General features: G+C 36.7%; 1 protein-coding gene across 1 annotated transcript in view; it reads right to left on the minus strand.

The window, feature by feature from the left end:
• Positions 1-690: 690 nt before the first annotated feature.
• LOC150077910 (uncharacterized) overlaps positions 691-26,268 on the minus strand; it is a 31,289-nt gene continuing 5,711 nt past the window's right edge. The window contains exons 2-4 of the mRNA XM_090385574.1: positions 18,264-18,931; positions 4,476-5,746; positions 691-1,991 (exon numbers count right to left, since the gene is read on the minus strand). Coding sequence (XP_090241700.1) covers positions 1,188-1,991; positions 4,476-5,746; positions 18,264-18,777 — 2,589 coding nt within the window. The 5' untranslated portion in view covers positions 18,778-18,931 and the 3' untranslated portion in view covers positions 691-1,187. The remainder of the gene's footprint in view (positions 1,992-4,475; positions 5,747-18,263; positions 18,932-26,268) is intronic.

Consider the following 26,268-nt stretch of genomic DNA (forward strand, 5'->3'; position numbering starts at 1 on the left):
TGCATATTGTGCAAGTTAAAAAAACTCGGAATAAATCAACAAAAAAACCCTATTCCCTCTACCTGACATCAGATAACTACAGCCAAGATTGAAAAGACTTTTCAAAATTCCTCCACGTCATCAACAGGAGTCGAAATTAAAACACAAGAGAAAATAAGTGAAGTACATTACAAAAATGCTGACTGCATAGAATGATTTGTATTTAATTTGTATTTCATTTTATTAAACATTATGGAGGAAATAAGTAAAGTACATTACAAAAATGTTGAGGTATTTACAGTGAAGTGAAAACAATTAACTTTATATATTATCAGTTCGTTAGTAATTAATTAGTTATGATTTTTTTCCTTTTATTATCTTGATTTTATTACTTTTATTTATTTTTTGTGATAAGTGATTAAAAAAAAAAAGAGGGAAAAATTTAAGTGATAAAAATTAACTTTTAAAATTTTTTCTCGATAATTTTCAGCATTGGATGATAGTTTTTTCTTCAACCGAAATCTGTATGTCAAAATAGAATTGATCACAAATACACTGTGTGACCAAAAGTATTCGAGCACACTTAATCCAAACATAATATAGATTAATAACATTTCTATCGCAGTTGGAGGAGAGGGGGAGATCGAATACTTTTGGTTGGACAGTAGGTGTCTTGATGAATTCATAACTAAAGAAGTCTGAACCAAAATCTTCAATAAATACCAATTTATAAACACAGGTACAATGGTTTTCATTACATTTGTGTTTGAGAACATGAAACCACAAGACAGTCCTGAAAGCGTAGCTCAAAATGGTCCACTTTGATGCCCAATGGGGTCAGCAATAAGATGGGAAATTGGGGATTGGGACAATGATCTACTTGCTAGCTTCGAGAACCATCTTGTAGTTTGCGTCGATAGAGGAACAATATATGCAAAACAAACAAGTGATCCTTCATAGAGTTTCACAACAATCAGCTGGTTCGGTTTGCTCTTCTGAAACCCGCAGGAAACAGACCGAACCCAAGACAGGAGGGTACGATAGAATAAAACACTTTCAGTCCGTGTTTGCATTTATATACAGACGCGCTGCACAGCAGCAGAAAAATCACAGTAAGCACCACAGAATAAAAAATTCCGCATTGTCCAATCGTGAAGATCCACCTAACTCTGGGCCGAGCGGTCACGTGACCTTGAATCCTTCCTTCGTCAAGAGTGGGAGGGGCCGTTGTCTGATTCCACGGACGACGCCAAAGAATAATTTGCCGAGTCTCTCCTTTGGTGTTGCGACGTGACAGTAAGATGGTTGGCTTGAGTTCCTCTCATCTGACTGCCACTAGGGGGTGGTGAGGTGGGCGATGGTTTGGGCGACGCGATGCTAACTACGGTGGTTGGAAAATCGGGTTGATCGGTGAACGAGGTCATGCGAATGTTTGTTGCACGTCCGAAAGGGTCCACAGTCGCGGTGACGTCATTGTTCTTGGGTCGTTTCTGTTTGCGGTGGATGACCACGGTGCTTTCGCCTGTTTCGCTGAATCGTCCACCGTCCGCTCGAAAAGTACGAGGTAGGTTTTTGTCCTTTAGTAACACTATTCGAGGGGTGCGATCACACGAGGGCGGGGGGACAGCAGTTCGCTGCAAAGACATACTCTTCCACGTCGGCTTGTGCAAAGTCCCTTGGGTGAGATTTTCCATGCTGGACGACCGCTTGTCGCCGATGCTGGCGTTCGAGTGAACTCCACTGGACGATTCACTGCTGCCTTTCTCCGGAGACGTCGAGGACTCGCTGACCGATCCCGAACGGGGCGACACATTACCATCTTCTCCGTTTCCTTTCGTGATGCCCGAATCTGTGCTTCTGGTACTCCGAGGGGTGGTGCTTCCCAGTGGATGTCGATGCACGGCGACGGGAACTCGCAGCTGTCCACTGGTCGGGCTGTCCTCCAGAAGATTCTCGTAGTCTCCGTCGTCTGGAATGGGCACTCCATCAGCCGCTAGGGGTCGCAGTAGTTTCTGCAGGATAGTGAACCAGTGTAAAACTAAAGGCAAACAAGACAAATGAGGATTTTGTTAATGTATGCGTCTGGCGGGATCGGTTTAATATTATCTTACTCCGCGTTTACTGTCCGCATTCCGTAGCATGCATTTGCAAGCGATCAGATCAGCCTCTATTTGTTGGCAGCCAATAGCAGAACGAGTTTATTAAGTTACAAGTTTTCTTATTGCTACGAAGGAGCCATTGCATTGCATTCTGCCGCTTATTTGATTATTGGAAAGTGCATTGAAAGCAGGTTGGATAGACAGAAGGATAGGTGGATAGGAAGAAGAAGAAATCAGTTAGATAGTTGGCAAACTGCGAGAGCTTCATGGGTCAACGTTTCTTTTTCAACAGACTCCTGATCATCTGTGCTGCAAGGTTTCAACAGCAATTCACAGTTCAATGTTAACACATATCTACTTCTATTAAAGATTGAACGTTGACTCATGAGAGAGAGAGAGAGAGAGAGAGAGAGAGAGAGAGAGAGAGAGAGAGAGAGAACAATAGAATGAGAGAAACATAAAGCAAAAATAGTAGGACAGATGATAGAGACATGGAAAAAAATGACAGAAAAAGAGAGATAGAGAAAATAAAAGATAGAAAAAGAGAGAAAAATAGAATGAGTGAGACAGACATCGAGAGAGAGAGAGACAAAAAGATAGAAGGAAGACAGAGACGAAGATGTACAAGGAGAGAGAGAAAAGAAATACGGAGGAAGTAAAAAATACAGAGAGAGAGAGAAACAATAGAAGACAGAGACAAATATAGAGGAAACAAAGAGAAAAATCACACAAATCGACAGACGTATATGTAGAGAACAAAAGACAGAAAAAGAAAGAGAAAATAGAATGAGTGAGACAGACATCGAGAGAGAGAAAGAAGAGAGACAAAAAGATAGAAAGAAGACAAAGACATGCAAGGAGAGAGAGAGAGAGAGAGAGAGAGAGAGAGAGAAAAGAAATATGGAGGCAGTGAAAAATACAGAGAGAGAGAGAAAGGAAAAATATAGAAGGCAGAGACAAATATAGAAGAGAAAGAAATATAGAAAGAGAGACATTGAGAAAAAAATGACAGAAAAACAGACATATATATAGAGAACAAAAGACAGAAAAAGAAACAGAAATATAATGAGCGAGACAGAGACATTAAAAGAGAGAAAAAAGATAGAAAGAAGACAAAAACGAAGAAAAAAGACGCGAGGCAAAAAAAAAAAAAAAACAGAGAGAGAGGAAAAAGAATGATAAAAAGGAAAAAGAGAAGACAGAGACGAAGATAGAGGAGACAGAGATATAGAAAGAGAGATTGAGAAAAAAAAATGACAGAAAAATAGGCATATATAGAAAAAATAAAAGACAGAAAAAGGAGAAAATAGAATCGGAGACGTCATAGGAGAGAAAGAAGAGAGACAAAAAGACAGACAAAGATGTACAGGGAGAGAGAAAAAAATACGGAGGCAAGAAAAAACAGAGAGAGAGGGACGAAATGGAATGAGAAAATAGGAAACAGATAAAACACAAAGACAGAAGAGACAGAGAAAAAGAAAGAGAAGAGAGACAGAGAAAAAAAATTACAGAAAAACACGGACGTATATAGACAGAACAAAAGATAGAAAAAGAAAGAGAAAATAGAATCGGAGATATCAAGAGAAAAAGAAGAGACAAAAAGAAGACAGAGACAAAGACATACAAGGAGAGAGAAAGTAGGAAGTCAAGGAAAAACAGAGGAAAAGGAATGAGAAAAAAGGAAAAAGAAAAAAGACACAGAAAGAAAGAGAAAAAAAAGAGAGAAAAAATTACAGAAAAACACGGACATATACATAAAGGGAACAAAAGACAGAAAGAGAAAACAGAATCGGAGACATCAAAAGAGAGAAAGAAGAGAGACGCAAAAACAAGACAGACAAAGAGAAAGAAAGAGAAAATAGACTGAGTGGGACAGAGAGAGAGACTGATGTAGAATAAAAAACACAGGGAGAAGGAGAGAAAAGAGCAAGAGAGCGAGACAGAAAAAGATAGACAGAAAAGGGAAAAGAGGAGGATTGTTGTAGGGTTTTAGGCGCACCAGCAACTTAGGCCATATTGCGCTGAATGTAATATGTGAGTAAATTGTGGTAGATTTACTCTTTGTTGGAAGGAAACACGAGTTTCCATGCTACCCTCACCAGAGACCGACTAACTCGGCCACGTTTGAAAATGACCCATAAAAATTCCTTACTTTATTGACGGTATTCGAATTCAGATCTTTTCAACTCGTGTGGGGAGGACGGTGATTATACCAACTGTGCTACACACGAGAGTGGAATGGGCAGGGGCAGAAAATACGACAGAGAGAGAGAGAGAGAGAGAGAGAGAGAGAGAGAGAGAGAGAGAGAGAGAGAATAAGAGAAAACAGAATGAGAGAGACAAGAAAGACAGAGATAAAGATAGAAAATGAGAGAGAGAGTTTTGTACTTTTCTTACCTGTCTCAGCTGTCCATCATCACCATCTCCATCTTCCCGAACGCTGGTCATGTCCCTTAATGTGGCATAGTCGCCATCATCCGAGTCTGAGAGATCTTCGAATTTCACATTCTGCTTCTTAAACCTTCCCACTATCTTCGGAGATTTCTTCAGCGATCGGGTTCGCCTGCAAGTGCCAGACGTGAGGACGCCATCCTCAAATATCACCTTGTGTTTCAATCCGGGTGACTTCCTCTGCGTTTTTAACCACGCCAAACGATCAGTTTCTGGCGATTCTTTCGTTTCTTTAGGAGAAGGTGGTTTGGGCTTCAACCAGTAGATGTCATCGTCATCCGTTGGAGAAATCGGTTTTTGACTAGCCAAAGATTTGTGAACAAGATTCAGAATAGCTTTCTTAGAATCCTTCTCTCTTACTTGATACGTCTGTCCGCTGTCGATTACCAACAGAGGCGCTTCTTGGCCACCTTTGCATCCTCCCATGTGAATGTCCTTGGACATCTGAAATCTATCTCCAACGAAGGCCCAACGATATTTGATGGTTAAAACTAACCACAAGACAATCCACAGAAAGAGATGAACGATGGTGCCCACAACCCCGGCCAGCACGAATCCGTCCAGGCTTCCACAGTACACCAACATGAAATCGTACATTAGGGGAGACGAGCACAACGCCACCAAGAGGAGGACCAGAAAACCTCCAAGATGAGGGGCGTAAACCAATAATCTCTTCGATTCTTGTTTCCAGGTGATCAGATGGCATTTGTTTCTGGCATCCTGCCATTCTCGGTATTTCTGAAGACCGTACATGTACATCACCGACCCGGACAGCGTCAGTACTGCAGTGTACGCTAGAAAAAGTAGCACAGCCAGACGAACATTCAGCAGAAGAGGGCTGAATCGCAGAAGCATCACTTTGGGACCATAGATGTGAATCTTGTAGAGCACGGCGAATCCTGTGTATGTCAACAGCATCTGTACAGCATTCATGATCAGTTGAGCAGAAAACAGAAGCCCAAAGCATTTGTTGACCTTCCAAAAGACTGCTGGATATCTTAGTGCGTACACCAATACTGCCAAAGTGTAGTTAATGAACTCTGGGGAAATCAAAGTGTCCTCTTCAATCTGTACTTCGGTACGATGGGGAATTCGGGGTTCGTTATCTTGGGATTGGTTTAGAACTTCGGTTTCGTTCAAAGTCTCGAGGAAACTTAGCACTACCAAACGATTTCTGTAAGTAATGAAGAAGTCGAGGTCTGTCCGCCAGATGGCGCCTATAACAAAAATCATGAAATTTCTCATTGGTACATTGGATGAACAAATAAACATTTTAAGACATCTAAAATATTCAAAAAGGGAAAATTCATGCACGTAATTTAAAATTTAATCAAACCAAATTTAAAAGTTTAATTTTTAAAATTTTAACTTTAAGACATTGAATTTTTAAAATGTGAAATATTACATTAAATATAATATTCTTTAAGAATTTTTTTAAAAATATGACATTTTATATTTAAAATATTTTTCCTCCTTTTTTTCTTATTTAAAAACATTAAATTTTGTAATGTCAGATTTTTAAAACATTAAATTTTTAAAGTTAAATTTTAAAACAAAGTTTAAAAACGATAAATTTTGAAAACATATTTACATTTCAAAATAAATTACTTATTTTTAATATTTTTCGCCTTTTTTCCTATTTTTTTACCCTTATTTTGCCTTATTTAAAAAAATACAAAAATTTAATGTCAGATTTTTTAAACTATTAAAATTTTAAAGTTAAATTTTAAAACAAAGTTTAAACACGTTAAATTTGAAAAGAATTTTAAATTTTAAAATAAAACATTTTAAATATTTTTCTCCTTTTTTTTCTTTTCTTTTTTCTCCTTTTTACCTTATTTAAAAAATGCCAAAATTTAATGTCACATTTTTAAAATATTATTATTTTAAAGTATTATTTTAAATTTTAAAACAAAGTTTAAAAACGCTAAATTTTAAAATCTGAAAAATTTTACAATTTCAATGCAATTTTAAATACCACTGATAATAATCCGCTAATTTTTTTAAAGTATTAAAAATGTAACGCTTTTTATGATAACTAATCCAAATAAAAATTTATAATTTTTTTCATTGTTTTCGAATAATGCAATGATCACCACTCTCCATATAAAGAGACAGCCAGAAGTTTGTAGGGATGTATAAGTCTGCATTGAGATATTTAAAATATTCAATAAATAAAACCGATACATAATTTTAAAATATAAATGAACTATTGAAAATTTTAAAAAGCAGGACATTTAAAAAAAAACCCATAAAAATAATTTTATAGCATTAAATTTTAAAAAGTAGTTTTTTTCAAATTAACTTTTTAAACCACGAAATTTTAAAAATGTCAAAGCATTATATTTTAACGATTTAAAAAACATTTTTAAATTTAAGGTGCACTTTAAAACATTAAAAATTTATTTTTAAAAAGTTTTCTAAAGATAAAAATTTTCAATGTTAGCTATTTTTTTTTTAAACTTAAAATTTTTAAGTTAAAAAAAGTTAGAAATTTTAAAAGTTAGTTTCGAAACAACTACAATTTTGAAACGTTTTAAAGTTAGAATTGTTAAATTTTAAAAACTTGTAAAATTGTAAATTTTAATGTAAGCAGTTTTAAATACTGCTAAAAACAATCCACTAATTTGTTTACTTTTGAATTATTAAAAAAATAATACTTTTATGAGAACTCCGAAATAAAAAATTAAAATCTCTTCTCGGCTTTCGAATTATGCGATGATCTCCATTCTGTAGATGTCAGATTTCAAGGATTGCGAAGGTCCTTTTAACAAAGATTCTCGTTTCAAGGATTGCAAGGATGGGGATTGTAGGAGTTCTCGTTAGAAGGATTTAAAGGATTGAGACAACCATTAATACGTTGATCCTGATCATGAATATACAGCAGTTATGGTTCATAGCGGATGATTTTTTAATCGTTAGAATGAAATAAAGAAACAAAAAAATCTGTAAAAAAATCTCGATCTCACGATACAGTTCAGTTCTATATTTATTTCTTTTTTTCCTTTTTTTATTATGAGCTCAGTTCTATATTTATTTTCATTTTTGCCTTTTTTTATTAGACGCAGACAAAAACATCCTAAGAAGAACTTACTTTAAAAATCACATGTATCTTCGATGTGCGTTCTATTTTTATCAGCAATATCATCTTTTGTTTCCTTTGAGGCTGGACATTGCGTGGCATCTCATATCGGAGAGATGGAAGAAAGAACGAAAGGTACAATTGCTTCTAAAGTACATCGTAACTGGACACAACCCTCCTGGACTGCGCAGAATGGGCTCACATATAATAAACATGCATTCATTCTTGCTCCTAACCGCACACAGAAAACTGAAGACCCCCCCCACCCCAAAAAAAGCCATCTTTTTCATGATTCTTTTATAGCAAACATGCTTGACTTAAAATCACGTTTTCAAAAAAAAAAAAAAATAAATAATAATAATAATAAAATGAAATAAATAATAACCATAACCTTCCCTCTTCCACGTGGAGTCCAATGTACTGACGTATGAGCCCTTTTAATGAGGTACAGCGCGTGCCCCCATCTCTATAACAACATCCCACGGGATCATGAACAGAAAATGCCTATATATATTTTTAAAAATAAATTAAAATTATAATTACAGAAAGGTATATCCACCAGATGGCAGCACTACTGATTAAATTATTCAGATTGACAAATCAATGAATTGAAAAATTAAGTAGAAACTAAGATTTTTCTCCCGTGTATTGTCTGTCATTTGCGTATGTCCCGAAGTCGATTTTCTGTTTGCTGGATGAAAAACTCGACTTTGCGGGAGAAAAAACCATGCTACGCTCGCCTGAGACCTACTAACTCAGCCACGTTGTGAAAAAGGCCCATAAAATTCCTCCCGCCACCAATTGGACTCGAACTCAGGTCTTCTCCACGCGTGGTGAGTACAGCGATCCTACCAACTGTGCTATCCACGAAGGCGCTTTTTTTTTTTTTTTTTTTTTTTTTTTTTAAGATTGCGCAGTATGACATGGTGCATTGTCATGCTGAAATAGAAAAGCCAGAAAATGTCCAACAAGTCGATGTTTCAAGTTCTCGTTGTTTGGGTCTGAACCAATGGTTCAGCCCCAAACAACATGGTTCCCCGAGCATCTACAAGATTCAAAGATGACTATCAGACTGATAAACATGTACCATGATTCGTTACTGCATGTCACACCTTCCTAACATTCCTCGGACCAATTAAGATGGGTCTATCAGGATAGTATCAGGATCTACACAGAGGAGGACAATTATCTCCACCCCTATCGTCTTTCTCAATTCCCGGTCTCAATCTTTCCCAAATCCCGGTGGATGTCCAATACCTTTGGCAATGTAATGTATATACGATGCTGGATGTGTGATTGCAGTATTTAGAAATAGTTCTTATTAAAAACAAGGTGCGGCCATTTTTATTTAACTTTGCTCCTCCTTTTCTACTTCTCCCACCTCTTCGATAAATGGAACTTCCTTTGCACATCCAAAGTGCATACTTAGCAGGAATAAGGAAATCTGTGGTCATAAATCAGTTATTTCCACGCGTCTCCTTAATGGGAGGAGGCTTTTGAAGTGGAGTAATGTCAGTGTTGGATGCGTGTCTGTAAACAGAAATATTGCTGTTGTAGTCGCATAAAATTTAATTGTGAAGAGAGAGACTGGAAACCATAGTTGGGTCTCGAAATGATTGAGAAAGCCATCAGCGTTGGTGGTGCTTGTGCAGGTTATGGCACTCTTAAAACGTTTTTTTAACTGTGTTCTCGAAAAGTGGAAATGATTGAGCTACTCTTAATGCACTGAGCGTTCAAAACCACACTTTTAACATTTTTATGGTACACTCCTCTCCAAAGATATAGTTTCCTAATGTCCAGGGGAATTATGATTTGCCAGTTCTTTCTCTGTGAGAACCTCTTTATGTATATGATGGAATGAATTTGGCATTCCGGTCCTTAACTATCAGATTTCAGTTTTTTTTTTTTTTTCTTTTCTTTTTTTCTAATACCGATTATTTTAATTAGGAGATTCTGATTCTGGTACTTATTTAAATAATTATTTGGGAATCTTCCTCAATGTTTATAATTATTCTAATAACATTATGAAATTCTGGTTAACTGTTTAAAAAATTCTAGCAACTGAGATTCTGATTCTTTTGGCACCAATCCTGGTAAAAGTCCAAGTATTCCGATTTATGATCCTGATTATAACCAGAATCCTTATCACGAGAATCCATTTATTGCTTGTCAAGAGAATCCTTGCAATTCTTGTTTAAAAAACACCCCTTCAATCCTTGTTACAGAATCCCTGAAATTTTGGAATCCTTGTTAAGAGAATCCCCGCAATCTTGCAACAAGGAATCCTACAATGCTTGGAATCCTTGTAATGGAAATCCTTATAATTCTTGTAAGACTATTTGCAATCTTTTAAATCCTCGCAATCCACGAAATCCTTGTAACGAGAACCCTTACAATCCCTGTCATCATCGGGAGAAAAAACCATGCATAATCCTTGAAACGAGAATCTCTGTAATCTTCGAAACGAGAATCTTTGCAATCCTTGAAGTCCTTGTAACTAGAATCGTTGCGATCCCTATTACGAGAATCCATGCAATCCCTGAAATCTCTGTGAGGAGAATCCCTGCAATCTTGCAATCCTTTAAAACTTGAAACGACAATATCCTTGTAATACTTAACCCTGGAAAAAAGAATCCTTACAGTTCTCTTCACCAAAATCCTTGCAATCCTTGGAACGAAAATCACTGCAATCCTTGTCACCAGAATATTTGCAATTCTTGAAATCCTTGTAACTAAAATCCTTGTAATAAGAACCTTTACAACCCCAGGATCCTGAGCTGAATATCATCATTCTTCTCTCTTTTGCTTTCTTGGTTATTCCCTTTTACTTTTGTGTCTCTCTCTCTCTCTCTCTCTCTCTCTCTCTCTCTCTCTCTCAGGGTAACTCGGGAATTATTATTTTTTTTTGGCCGGTGAAGCATAAGCCTCAAGCTTCCTTGCATCATATGGCCCTCCTCACCAGACTCCTTGCAATCTTTGGAACCAGAATCACTGCAATCCTTGTAGCGATAATCCTTGTCAAGAGAATCCTTGCAATCCACAGAGATTGCAAGGACCACTGTTACAAGAATCCCCGCATTCTTCCAATCTTTGTAAAGAAAATCCTTGCAATCCTTTAAATCCTCGTAACGAAACTCCTTGAAATACCTTTAATCCTTGTAACGAGAACCCTTACAATTACCATAATCCTTACAATCCCTGAAATCTTTGTATTGAGAATCCTTATTGGGGCTTGGTTCCCCATGGACTCCTAATCAGGAGACTGGAATTTCACGAGAAACAAGTCCTGATAATTTTATAAATTTTTTTATAAAAGAAAATTTGAAAAATCTCTTTTACAGCCTAGTTATGTATTTAAATAGCATTTCACATATTTAAATTTTAAATTTTTAAAAATAATTAAAAAAATAAAGTAGCAAATTTGAAATTTAACAAGCTCACTAGTTTAATGTATAAACATTTAAACTAGAAATTTGCCACTTAAAATTATAAAATAAATTTAATAATTAATAACCTTCTTTGACCTTGAAATTTAAGGTCAAAGAAGGTTGACCTTAAATTTCAAGGTCAAAGAAGGTCTTGTCATTGAGAATGCCAAAATCGGAGATTTTGGCATTCTCAATGACAAGGTCAAGGTCAATATCAGCAAAAAATATAAAAATAAAAAAAAAATTTGTTATTTACACTTTGGCATTTTCAGCTTGTAAAAAAAAAAAAAATCCAGTTGAATGTATCCTATGAAAAACTCTTCAAAAGCGCCATCTGCCTGCTGTTCCTATTAAGTAACCAAAAAAAAAAAAAAAACAGGAAAAAATCCTTTTCATGTAGGATTTGGCCCGAGAATTAAAACAACTTAAAAATTCAGCTGTTAAAGACATCCACTTTTTTTCCCTCTTCTCTCAATTATACTCTGAAAGAGAAGAAGAAAATGTTCGAAGCTCTGTCAAGAGCGTGAGCAAATCATAAAACGAACGAAAGAAATAGAAAAAAAAAAAATCCCATCTGTTGATAGCTTAACGATGTAGCAGTTCATTCTCTCCGGAAGCGGTATATTATGAGAAATGAAAAGGTGGGGGTTGGGGGGAAGAAGAGTGGAGTGGAGTGGAACAGCGCTTGGCAGTCGATCGAAATCTAGTGTGTGATAATACAGAAGACTGCAAAGTCACCTGCAAACATTAGACACTCCTGAACTGTCGGTAGAAGGACAATTGACTATAAGGGGGGGGGGGAAAGGGGTAATGAAAGAAAAAAAAAGAAAGACAGTAAGAGGATGTCGACGGGGTATTTATTCACAGAAAGAAAGAAGAGATTGAATGAAAATGCGAGTAATAGATTCCATTCAAAATTGGCTTCAATGGCAGCCGAAATTAAATATCTTTTGGCACTAACCTGCAAATACCTTTGCAGAAGATTACAATATTTGTTTAATTAAATTCTAATGGCGTCGTGAAGGGTGTGGTTTGTACCACAGTTGAAATAACTTCATTATAAACTGTTTTCCCCGAACCAAACGCCATCAACTTCCCCCCCATCCCCTCGCACTTGCGAGCAAAGATACAATAGACTGTAACCTAGGTGATGCCCGTGATCAATACGTAGTCCGACATGACAGACGATGTCTTTTATCGATTCGGCTTGCAAGAGTCCTTATCTAGACTTTCTATTACAGTTCTCATCACAACAGTTACAACAATGGAGCACGCAAGCGGCGCAATAATCTAAATGTACGCACGTGACCGCCGATCGTAGTTTCTCGTTCATAACGATGGTGTCACGTGGGCGAAATCGACAAGAAATGTGCAACCGAAGTTAGCTTTGTAATCTCGATATCAGAACCGAATGTGACGTTTATGTTTCTTTCGTCTGCTTTTTTTTTTTAAACAATTAAAAAAAGTTATTAATTTCGTCAGACTATTTCGGCGAAATTGACAAGAAATGTGCAGCTGCAGTCTCGATATCAGAACCGAACGTGACGTATAGGTTTCTTTCGTCTGCTTTTTTTAAGCTATTGAAAAGCTTTTTTTTTAATCTCGTCCTCAGACTAGTTCATTCGATTGTTGCAATTATCTTCTGCTTCTTTGGATTGTGCTTCGGGATTTCCGTACCCGCCCTTATTCTTCCCCTCCCCCAAACAGAAGCGGGGGAGGGATGGAGTGGGGTGGGGAGTTGCGCTACCTTCGGATCACCGTAGAAGTCTCAAAGAAAGCTCGCTCTCTGATGTCTATTTACATGGAAAGTAAGTGGGGGCCCCACATCCATCTTTGCAGAGCCCACAATAAAGGTTTCGCATTCCTCTTTACGGATGAAATTCGCCGATGTCCTTGTGAGCGCAGCTGTCCTCATTCTCCGCATGACGGAGACGAATCGAGGTTTCGGTGCGCTTCTCGCATCTCTCGTTCAGGTGAGTGTGCACATTTGAAGAAAGGCCGTTGGTGGAAGAAAAAAGGGAAGGAGGGGTGTTTGTCTTCTTCGCTAATACATTGTAGGACGCTTTAAACGGCAGACGTGCGTGTTGTTTGCACTACTGTAGAACGCCGTTGGTAATTAGTAACGCATTGAGGTTAGTTTGGTGCACGTTTAGGTGGGCACCGGAAGTTGGGTGCGATAACTTCCTGTAGTGTAAGGGCCATTGAAATAAGTAAGGCACTTGAACTTAGCTTGAGGGTTCATTAATTAAACACCTTTAAAAACAATTTAATACAGAAATTTCTCTCTCTCTGGTGAATTTTATCCTTTCTCACTCCATCTATCTGTCTGGTTGTCATATCTCTCTCTCTGTATCTACCTTTCATATCTCACTTTTTCTTTCGATCTATTTGTCTGTTTCTCATAACTCTTTCTGGATTTATATATCCGCATCTCTCTCTCTCTTTCTCTCGATCTATCTATTTCTCTTATCTCTCTCTCTCTTGATCTGTCTACCTGTTTCTTTTCTCTCTCCTGATCTGTCTACCTGTCTCTTTTCTCTCTCGATCTGTCTACTATTTCTCTTATCTCGCTCCTCTCTCTCGAATTACTTGTCTCTCTCTCTCTCTCTCTCTCTCTCTCTCTCTCTTCCCCTCCAGTACAGCCGCTTGGTCGCACAAAACTTGCAAATCCTTACCCTCTCTCTCTCTCTCCCCCTGCTGTCTCTGTTGATCTGTCTCTTTCTCTCTTGATCTCTCTCTCTCACCAACTGTCTCTCTCATCTCTTTCTCTCCCCCTCTCTCTCTGTCGTCTCTCTCTCTCTCTCTCTCTCTCTCTCTCTCTCTCTCTCTCTCTCTCTCATCTCTTTCTCTCCCCATCTATCTCTGTTGTCTCTCTTGATTTGTCTAATCTATCTCTCTCTCTCTTGATTTGTCTATCTGTCTCTTTATCTCTCTCTTGATTTGTCTATCTGTCTCTTTATCTCTCTCTTGATTTGTCTATCTGTCTCTTTATCTCTCTCTTGATTTGTCTATCTCTCTCTCGAATCACCTGTCTCTCTTATCTTTCTCTTTTCCTCTCTCTGTCTCTGTTGTCTCTCTCTCTCTTTCTCTCTCGATCTGTATATCTGCCCTTCACTCTCTCTCTCTCCCCCTCTCTATCTATCTCTGTTGTCTATCTTAATCTGTCTCTCTCTTATCTCTTTCTATCTGTCTCTGTTGTCTTTCTTGATCTGTCTATCTGTTTCTCTCCCTCCCTCCCTCTCTCTCGAACCACCTGTCTCTCATATTTCTTTTTCAGTCGATCTATCTGTCTCTCTTATATTTTTCTCTCTCTCTCCCCCCCTCTTGTATGTTATTCTCTCTCTTTATTTCCATCTATCTGTCTATTTCATTCCTATATTTGGTTCCCTCCCCTCTCTCTCTCTCTCTCTCTCTCTCACACACACACACACACACACACACACACATATATGAGATTTATTTCCTCAATTCATTCGAAAGAATTTCGACTCAACCACCCACATTTGCACTCACAGTTCAAACGACACACACACCAACAAACCAATCATCTTTCAAGTTGCGCATTTTCTTGCACATTAGCGCCCTCTTATAGCCATGACACGTGGGTCTTAATTAAAAATATCGAGGGAAGAGAGGTTGCGCTCTGTTTAATTACCGGCCAACTGTGCATGCTCCATGCTCCATCACTCATTCATGCTTAATCGTGCTAGCAAACGTTCGTATACGAAGGGGCCGGTTAATATCGCATATAAGCAGAACCAGAGGGGGGAAAAGGAAGGGAGAAGAGCAGTCGAGTGTGTCTAAGGCCAAAGGAGGGGGGGGGGGGGAACCAGTGCAGGAGTGAGAAATCTGTGGCCACGAATAGAGTACGAAAACAACTGTCATTTATCAAGCGTGTAACCCTAGTGGCCAATTATAGAACCAAAAGCGCAACATACTGTTAAGCCTAACATGGCGATCATGCTTAGGATATCTAATAGCGACTTCTGCTTTACGCGTTGAATGCTCTTCGCTTTAAATCATTTTAAGTTCGTTGTCTCAGACGGCCTTAAAAAGGGGCCCATTTTACAATAATTAATTTCCAGAAAGCCACAAATCAAACTTCCCTGCCCATTTTGTTTCCTTGAAGGAAAGTCTCGAAAAAATATTCGTAGAGGCACCAAGAAAAGAAATTAAAGCCTCGTTAGCTATTAAGAAAAATTACAAGGCCAAACACACCGCTCGAGTACTCAGAAAACTTCCAGAAATCGGTCACTCGTGTCAGGAAAGCCAAACAAGTGCAACACTTTTCACGCATGCGCATTTTGTCTGCTATATATCTCGTGATTTCTAAACCGGCGTACTAATTTCTTAATGAGCTGTAATGACGAGGCATTTTCCCCTCGAAGGAAAATATCGTTAATAGAGGGTGGAATGGAGTTCGATAGTATCGAGGAGAACCCCTGTATGGTTGGTGGATCTGCGCATGCGCAGCATTCGAACAAGTGATAACGGGAATACGAATAAAAACGAGAAAAATGCATTTCTTGGAACAGTAAATTAAATTGTCGTATTAAGGTTTCTCTCGTGCGTGTAGCTCGTCCCATTTGCAGTGGACACGAATTCTAATTTTGATTCTCTTCTCAGAAAGAGAGAAAGAGTTTTATTATACGTTTATATAAGAACAGGTTCCGTGAGCCTTTTGCAAGGCGCCTGCCAAATGACAACAGAAAGATTTCAGATTAATGGAGGAAAATGCAAATTTATTGGCACACGTGCTACCCGTTTTATTTATTATAAAGACAGAAAGCAAGACAGGTGGAGAAAATGACAGAGAAAGAAAAAGATACAGAATACGAAAGATACACAGAATACGAAGAGAGAATAAATGAGTGTGGGAGAGTGAAAGACTGAGTCAAATTGTGAGAGGAGCGGGCAGAGAGACACACAGATAGTCAGAGAAACAGAAACATATGTATACCGACAAAAAAGTAAGAAGAGAAATAGAAAGAGAGGGGAACGGAAGAGAAATTGAGACAGAAACTAAGAGATATACATAAGAATGACAGGAGAAAGAAAGATAAACATAGAAGGAATGAGAAAAAAACAGCGCGAGAGAAAGAGAAGCGGGGAAAACGAGTGAACGAATACGAGAGAAACAGAAAGAAGGAGCAAAGAGAAACAGAAAGGTGCAAAGAAAAAGACAGAATAAATATGGGTGTGAGAGTGAAAGACAAAGATTTGAGACAGAATGTGGGACGGACAGAAACACAAAGAACAGAAAAATAGAAACAAATACTGATGTAAGGAGAGTGGGGAAAGGAAGAGAAACAGAAAGAGAGAGAGAGAGAAATATATATGAGAGAGAGAAATACAGAAATATATGAGAGAGACAGAGAGAAATACAGAAATATGAGAGAGAGAGAGAAATACAGAAATATATGAGAGAGAGAGAGAGAAATACAGAAATATATGAGAGAGAGAGAGAGAGAGAGAAATATACGAGAGAGAGAGAGAGAGAGAGAGAGAGAGAGAGAGAGAGAGAAAAAAATATATGAGAGAGAGAAATACATGAGAGAGAGAGAGAGAGAGAGAGAGAGAGAGAAAAATATATGAGAGAGAGAAATACATGAGAGAGAGAGAGAGAAAAATATATGAGAGAGAGAAATACATGAGAGAGAGAGAGAGAAAAATATATGAGAGAGAGAGAGAGAAAAATACAGAAATATGAGAGAGAGAGAGAGAGAGAGAGAGAGAGAGAGAGAGAGAAATACAGAAAGAGAGAGAGAGAGAGAAATATATGAGAGAGAAATATACGAGAGAGAGAGAGACAGAGAGAGAAATAGAGAAATAGAGAAATATACGAGAGAGAGAGAGAGGGAAATAGAGAAATATATGAGAGAGAGAGAGAGAGAGAGAGAGAGAGAGAGAGAGAGAGAGAGAGAGAGAGAGAGAGAGAAATAGAGGAATAGAGAAATATACGAGAGAGAGAGAGGGAAATAGAGAAATATATGAGAGAGAGAGAGACAGAGAGAGGGAAATAGAGAAATATATGAGAGAGAGAGAGACAGAGAGAGGGAAATAGAGAAATATATGAGAGAGGGAAATAGAGAAATATATGAGAGAGAGAGAGACAGAGAGAGAAATAGAGAAATATATGAGAGAGAGAGAGACAGAGAGAGAAATAGAGAAATATATGAGAGAGAGAAAGAGAGACAGAGAGAGAAATAGAGAAATATATGAGAGAGAGAGAGAGAGAGAGAGAGAGAAATAGAGAAATATATGAGAGAGAGAGAGACAGAGAGAGAGAGAGAGAGAAATAGAGAAATATACGAGAAAGAGAGAGAGACAGAAAGGAGAGAGAGAAAAAATACAGAAATATATGAGAGAGAGAGCGAGACAGACAGACAGAAAGGAGAGAGAAATAGAGAAATATACGAGAGAGAGAGAGAGAGAGAGAGAGAATATTAATGCACAAAGGCAAACACAGAAAGATAAACAGAGCTTCATTTGCAAGGATAGAAATAATAGAGAGAAGAGCACTTTAAAGAAATTGTTCTTGTGGCATGTGATCTGCAACAACGTCATGCCTTTCTGCATCGATCGCTGCTCGTCTCAAACTGGTCGCTGTCACGTTCGAGGGGAATACACCTCTCGGGCCTCAACGTCTACAACAACGTAACAAACAGATTTTCTTCTTTCTAATGCGAGAAGCATTCTGGCGCCGTTTTCTTTACGGGCATTACCCCTACCCTCCACATCCACCCCACCCTACCCGGATCCGAAATCGGGAGATTTTTTTTCCAATTCGATGTAGAAACCCGTACAAGGCGCGATAAACCGTACATAAAAAATCTGTTGATTTAATTAATTTATTTTCGCTCAATGGCCGGACAGCCACGGATACGGAACGATGAAAGATCGCTACGCTCCCGCTGACGTTTAATGAGATCGCTTTCTTAAGAATAGACAGAAGAGAGAGAGAGAGAGAGAGAGAGAGAGGATGCGACAAACGGATATTTAATTAATAAGCTGAATGATGGCGCCTAAAAGACTCCAGCAACGAAAAAAATCGTTTTTCAACACGCTTAGCCATTGTTGGATTCAGGGCCGCTACCAGGGCACAACTTTTACTCGGTCAACTTTTTTTAGTGACCAAAAGAATCAATAAAAATCATGCTCAGTTTTAGCTTTAAACAGGAACTCGTTCTCAGAGATGAACATAAAATGATACTGTATTCTTACCTTTACTAAGGAATCCATTTTTAATGAGTTGGGCCTGGATCAGAAGCCTGGGCAGAAGCAAACACATCGCCGACAGCAAGTGTAACATAGCGGCTATTGGCCCCCCGTGTCTCCACATCGCTTTCAACCACCGGAAGCACTTCCGCCCTCTGAGATTTTGATACACCACCATCTCCGGTTCATCCTCTCCTAGCTTGTACCCGTCATTGGCGTGATTTCCCACCTTCATCATGGCCGCCAAGACGAAGAAAGGTAAAATCACCACGGCGGCTCCAATGAAGGCCACGTACGCATTTAACTCGAAGTATGGCTGGCCATCTGGTGGCCAAGGCAAGGAAATGTATCTGGTAAACCTCTGGATGCTGTTAGCGATTATGTAGATCTGAAAGGCGAGGGTGAGGATGCAATACCACACTGACCACTGACTGTTTACTCGCGGTTGGTGACACGCCATGGGGGACGTCATCGACTTGTACCCCTTCAGCAAGCGAGGCCCCTTAGTTGGTGTCACCATGGCGTCCACCAGGTGTTTCGGTTACCATAAATAAATGAAGACAAATCCCAGGGAGTTTATACGAAAGACCACAGTAAGAATCGTTCGAATACTTCACATCATCTGGAATGGACAGCTGAAGAAAATCCACACTCTGAGAGGTAGCAGACAGCAACTGAAAAGAGAAAAAAAAAATATGTAAAACTTCTCGCTTTAATCTGACCATCATATTATTAATAATCCATTTAATTTAGGACAAAATCCATGAAGGATGTGGTAAAAATATTCCAATAGACGTTTGTATATTTTAACAATAAATATCTATTTTTACATCACAAAGAAAAGCTTAGTTTTGAGTCACATGCCCATTATTACGTCATAAGGCATATGACGTACTGTCTACATGACGTATAACAGGCATTTCGTCTGTTATACGTCACAGTTAAATCCGTATTGTTAGATCATAAAAAATTCCTATGCTTGCGTCACAACCAAATTCTTATTGTTACGTCATAACGAGATGCCTATTCTTGTTAACAACCAAATTCATATTGTTACGTTATAATGAAATGCCTATTCCCTCAAAACCAAATTCTTATAGTTATGTCATATTGAAATGTCTATTCTTGCCTTACAATTACATTCTTATTGTTACGTCACAATGAAATTCCTATTCTTACGTCACAACCAAATTCTTATTGCTACATCATAATGAAATGCTTATTATTGCGTCACAATCACATTCTTATTGATATGTTATAATGAAATTGTTACAATGATATTGTTGTGTTAAAATGAAATGCTTATTCTTGTGTCACAACCACATTTTTATTGTTATGATATTATGAAATTGTTACAATGAAATGCCTATTCTTGCGTCACAACCATATTCTTATTGTCATAATGAAATGTCTATTCCTGCATCACAACAAAATTCTTATTGTTACGTCATAACGTAATGTCTGTTCTTGCATCACAACAAAATTCTTATTGTTACGTCACAACGTAATGTCTATTCTTGCATCACAACAAAATTCTTATTGTTACATCATAACGTAATGTCTATTCTTGCATCACAACAAAATTCTTATTGTTACATCATAATGAGATGCCTATTCGTGTTAACAACCAAATTCATTTTGTTACATCATAATGAAATGCCTATTGCTTCACAACCAAATTCTTATAGTTACGTCATAATGAAATGCCTATTCTTGTCTCACAATCACATTCTTATTGTTACGTCACAACCAAATTCTTATTGTTACGTTATAATGAAATGCCTATTCTTGTCTCACAATCACATTCTTATTGTTACGTCAAAATTATCTTGTCGTTGCATCACAATTAATGAAATTTTCTCTGATCTAACAATGGTTATGCTTCGGTTTCAAATTATTCTTTAACCTTGTTAAAATTATTTTAATATTTAAAATTAAGAAAAGAAAAGAAATTATTCAAATTAGTTTAAAATAATAATTTAAAATGTGATCTAAGTTTTAAAAGCAAATTTTAAAATTATCCTAAAACTTGTGTTATTAAAAATTAAAAATTTTATATATACAGCATAAAGTGACGTCATTAAATATTGATACAGGTTTTATTATTTTATTATTTTTTTTTATTACTCAACGAAATAGGTTGGTGTTTTTTTGTTTTTTTTTTAATTCTGGGAAGCATGGTATTCAAGAGCCGGTTTGCATACTTTATGGCTATTGTTACGTCACAATGGTATTTCCACTTCCAATATATTTCTTCTGCTTCAAAAGTTGAGAAATCTACACGAACCATTAAACTCGCGAGCGTTGAAACAATACTAATTATTGCTCGTGCAATCATTTCAGGCTACATTGTTGCACGTTGGGCGCCTCCTAGCGATAAAAAATCATACTATATGCCCTACACGTACTATTTTGCAATGCAAAGTACGAGAACCTTTCTGTTTCTTTAAAAATGGTGTAATAAATTGAGGTAATTTCGAATATTTTTGTTGTTTAAACTGACCTGGGCGGAAATACATCAACGAAATGTGCACTTGCGAGCATTAATATTAATGTTACTTTACAAACAGCCCCCCCAATTTAAATAAAAAGAAAAAAAGAATGTTTTATTTTCTTCACATAACCTCTGACAGGTGTTTTTGTTTTTTGTTTGAATTAAGGATCACATCTTACTTCACTTCCGGCCGTTACTATGGTAATGCTGGCATATAAAGATTGTACGCTTTATGATCGTGTTCATTCGTCAGGTTGACCATCAGATAGTACCCGCAGCCATTACACGTGTTTTAAGAGAGCGCATGTGGCAGGGCGGCTCATTTATATTGTATGACATAACTGGCATATGACCCGAGTTGGAAATTTTTACGCAGCTGCAGTTAAATGCGAGATACTTTGGCCCACAATTCGTGACATCGAACAATTTGCGCCAAAACACTATGGTTGCCATGGTAACGAAACACCGGATTGTTTTGTGTATTGTGAGGAAATAAAATGGCCCCGAGTGGAACTAATTGTCGGTATCTATGAACTCCAATTAAGGGAATGATAGGGGTTTTGATATACGTGTGTAGTTTGGGGGGGGGGGGGCTGTTTGTAATATCTTGCATTAAAAAAATCTCTATTGGGCATGCGCAGTTCAACAGTTGATGGCTTACGAACGAATGCGTTTCACTCTTTCGTTTGTTTAATATATAACAGTAATTTTATCAGTCTTTTTTTTTTTTTTTTTTTTTACATTCGTTGTCTTCTTGGGTGGGTGCGTGTTTTTGACATCCATCAACATGATCAAATTCCCTTGTCTTGCAATCATTACTTGGCAAATTAGGGAAATTACGTATCTTTTGCATGCTGCATACCCGGAGAGCTTATTTTAAGATTATAACGACCACAGAGAGAGAGCTTTGATCACGATGGCGTGGCTTTCTTTTGCTGTTTTTTTTTTTTTTTTTCCTTCTTTTTATCCCTTTTTTCATCAGATCGTAGCTGTGGAGATAAAGTGGAATCTCCTGGGATTGTAACGAAGATGAGAGCCAATATTATGTTACATAAAGATATCTGCTTAAATGTTAAAGAGATCAATGACAGGATTTATTTATGTGGAGGGAGAAACTGTACTCTGTGTGGCAAAAAAGAGAAAAAAAAGGAAAAATAATTAAAAGGGTAACAAAAGGAGAGAAAGTAAGCCTGAAAAAAAAAAAAAAAAAAAAAAAGAAAGAGGAATAAATGGAAAAAATTTAAAAGAAAACAATGGCGAATAGAAAAAATATTAAAACATGCGAAAATGGAAGAGAATGAAAAGTGAGAAAAGGATAAAAATTTAAAAGGCAAAAGAGAGCTGAAAAAAAAAAAGTGGGGAAATACAATGGAAAAAATAAAAGGAAAAAAAATAGTGGAAAATGGTAAACATAAATAGTGAAGGTGACAAAATTAATAAGAATGAATGAATGAATAAAAAAACGAAAAGAGGAAATTGAAAAAATAAATAAATAAACAAAGCGATAAGAAAATTGTAAAATTTTCGTAATACATAAAAGGGTTAAAGGAAAAAAAAAGGATAGAAAAGAAATAAGCAAGAAAATAAAACTGAAAAAAAAAAAATAAATAAAATAAAGGGGCACAGGAATAAGCGGCAAAATAAAAAGGAAAAGAAGAAGAAAGAAACAAGTGAAAATAAAAAGGAGAAAAGAACGAAAATGAAAAAAATTAAAAGGAAAAATAGGGTTAAAGAATAAAAAAAGGGGAAAAAAATAAAAGGAACAAAAGAAAGTGGCAAAAATGTAAAATAAAATTTCGTAATACAGAAAAGCGTTAAAAGGAAAAAAGCAGGGAAATAAAATAAATGGGAACAGGAATGAGCGGAAAAAATTAAAAGGAAAAAGGGCAAAAAATAAAAAAACAGGAAAATAAAATTGAAAAAAAATAAAAGCGAAGAAAGAAACGTGCGTAAATGGAAAAGATAAAAAGAAGAAAAGGATAAGAATAAGAAAATTAAAAGGCAAAAAGGGTTAAAAAATGGAAAAAATTAGTAAAATACAATGGAAAAAATATCATGAAAAATTAAATAGAAAAGAAAAAGAAACAGTGAAAAAAAATTAAACATAAATAGTGATGATGGAAAAAATAATAAAAATGAACGAAAAATGCAGAAAAGTGGAAATTAAAAAAAAAGGAAAAAGAGAAATAAGAAAAATGTAAAATCAGACTTTTTAATACAGAAAAGGCTTAAAAGACAAAAAAAATAAAACTGGAATAAAATAAAAGGGGAGAATTAAAAAAGGGAAACTGTGGTGAATGGAAAAAAAACTAAAGAAGAAAAGGATACAAATGAAAAAAATAATAAAAGGAAAAAGGGGAAAACGATGAAAATTAAAAAAAATGAAAGGAAAACGCGATAAAAAGATGGGAAATAAAAATAAAAGGGAACAAAGAAGCAGAAGTGGCGAAAATAATAAAAATAAATGAAAAAAAAAAAACAGAAAAGAGGAAATTTAAAAAACGGAACAAAGCGATAAGAAAAACGTAAAGTCAAGGTTCCTAATACAGAAAGGAAAATTAAAACGTGCGTAGATAACTGGTGAAATTGGAAAAATGAAAAAATTAGAAAAATAAGAAAAGGGCAATGATTTAAAAACAGAAATCTGGAAAAATATAAAAGGGTGTAAATAAGAAAATAAAAAGGGAGAAATTATAAAAATGAAAAAAAAAAAGAAATTGGAAAAATACAATAAGAGAGTGTGGAAAATTTTTTGAATGTTTAATCGAACCTCATTAATGATAAATGTAAAGGATAAAAAAATAGAGATTTAAAAAGGAAAATCTAAAGTTTTCATTTAAAAAAAAACGAAAAAAGGAAAAAAGAGAAAAATTTGGCAGAAAAAAAATGAGAAATAAAAAAAAACATACTCAAAATGTTGCGTTTCCATGACTGCAAAAATCGTCCAATAAACACCATCCATTGAATGTTAAGCCTTAGGACCAAACGATCGAAGCAACAATAAAACAGACATCTTCGCGCCCATGAAGGAAATACTCCAATTACCCCATACCATTGCTGTCTCTGAATTACTGAGGGAAGGTCATCAAAACCTGACGACATCCATCCAGCAAGAGAGGAATTTGGCGACATTGTTATATTCAGTAGATGAGGTACGTTCGATGTTAGTTCGCCCCCCCTGCCCATCAAACATCGCAAATGGTGTGTGTGTGTGGGAGATGTTATTTACGATGGCTTATTTGTTCCATTTCTTCCTCAATACAAAGGCTACACATGTCTTTCGCTCCAATCAATAGCTCAACATCATAACATAGGTGGCGCTGAACGCCAACCTTCAAAAAAAACCAAACGATGACACCTTAACACAAAGCGCCACAACCACTCCCTCTCGCATGTTAAAAAGAAAATGATTTATAAGGATATTTAAATATCGCAGCTGTGAACAACGCCACCTGTTGTTTATTAAATCCAACCACGAGGAAGTTCTGACGTACGCGAGCATTTATGACACCCCAATAGACCGGCGCAGAAACAAACAGAACGAGTAGTCTGCTGCCATAGTAACAGAAACAATATCTAACAGGGGTAAGAAATTTCTCCGGGGCATACAGCTCCATCTAAACATTTAAGAGTGAGAAATAGGCGCACAAGAAAGTTGTATTTTTCTTCGGGAAAGTAATATTTATCTTTAAAGTTTAATAAGTTAAAGGCTTGACGTGTTGGATGCACAACCGACTTAATAAATAACTGTTGTAATGTATTTCCCAGCTAGCACAGCAAACAACCACGTGATTTGTGTTGCCAATAAAACTGCCGCTGACATGCGCAGATTTAAAACTCAGGAAACCCAAAAGTGTTAGGCTAATAGGAAAATAAAATTTAATTATAAAGAATTACATATTTTTAAATTTAATTTAAGAATTAGATGCTACGCTCGCTCCATCTGGTGGCCGAAAAATGAGTAGCGATTCCCCATTGAGAAGGATGATTACTTTTAGGAATTAACACTAAGCGGATATATTCCGACTTAAAGCACGTGATCACCCATGTAGAGAAAGAGAGGATGAGAGGGATTGGTGAATCATCTGTTTTCTACATCGCTGTCTTCAAAGACATAATCAATGCCTTGGATGCAAAGGCACACGATTTAAGACTGCACAGTAATTTGTCAAGAGCATGGGGTTTACGAGAGAGAGTCTTGTGAGTTTACTCAGCACGTAACCCCCATCAGGGAAGCCGTATTGATCAAAAAGATGGCTGCTGTACATTGAAGGAAGATTCTGCCTTCCATTATTGCATGCATAGATGCGTAGAGAAAAATAGTAGCTGATTGGTCAGCGAAAAAACAAAACAACATAATTTTATAAAGAATTCACTTTTTTGGTGAGAAAGTGGGGGTAAACGGCGAGAGGAGAGATTTACGAAACATTGCAACAAATAACGGAGAAGCAAAAGAATCATGGTTATGGACATAACTATATATAATATCAACTATATATATTATAATACAACTAAAAGTATTCGTAGTATCTTTCCAATGTTTCTGGAAGGATATCGTATACATTTCAAAGGTTTGTGAGTCAGTTTATCAAGCAACTGGTTTTAAAATGGGTTTTGGGGCCGGATTTTAAACCGAAAAGTGTATTGGGCAAAGAGATAAAAATAAATAAAAATGGCGCTGAAAAACAAACGTGGATTATCTATTCAGCTGTGAAAATTTCCCAATAAACGTAGTCATTTCCGTGTATCAATCGGTGCATGTTTTAAATTAATCGGTACAGTTGAGTAAGGTATGAATCAGCTACAAGATTGGCTGTGAGAGCTCATTAAGAAAATTAAAACACTTTGAAATGCATGAAAGCAACCATCAGCTCTTTCTCTAATGACAAAATTTAATCAGCCACGCATAGCTAAGGGTTCAACAACAGTATTTTTGATTAATTTGAGAAAAATGGCGAAAAAAGCGAAAATAATTTTTCTTTATTACAATCCCTATCGGAATTATCATTAAAAAACATATATAAAAAAGCGTAGGTTAAAATTTACCTATAAATATAAAAATCTCGTGTGCGGACTTCAAACATGGTATGATTGTCAGTGCTGCATTCACTACAAATATTTTGCATAACTAATTTACAAACAGCGACCTAAAAGTGGATATTTATGTGATACAGATGGAAACTAAGCTGATTTTCTTCACCAACTACTCTTCTAAAGTGCTTGACTTTTGTGGTACTGAGAGCGTGAAATATTTTACTCTCTGGTGCAGTTAAGAAACTATCTTTTTCTCTTTTTCTTTCATTATTTAGCTTTGGAGCGTGGTATGTTTCTCAAGTACTTCTCATTACAGAGCATCCATTAGCGAAGAAATTAGATGGGAATACACTTTCCGGGTGCTCTCACCTAGAAAGAAACAAAGGCGCTAGCAACATCTGGGTTTTCCTAATGCGGTTCAGTCTCTCTTACACAGAGAGAGAGAGAGAGAGAGAGAGAGAGAGAGAGAGAGAGAGAGAGGCT

The sequence above is a fragment of the Mastigoproctus giganteus genome, chromosome 11 (genome assembly GCF_048544385.1).
Source record: "Mastigoproctus giganteus isolate SK-2022 chromosome 11, ASM4854438v1, whole genome shotgun sequence".
In the NCBI taxonomy this organism is placed as follows: Eukaryota; Metazoa; Arthropoda; class Arachnida; order Uropygi; family Thelyphonidae; genus Mastigoproctus; species Mastigoproctus giganteus.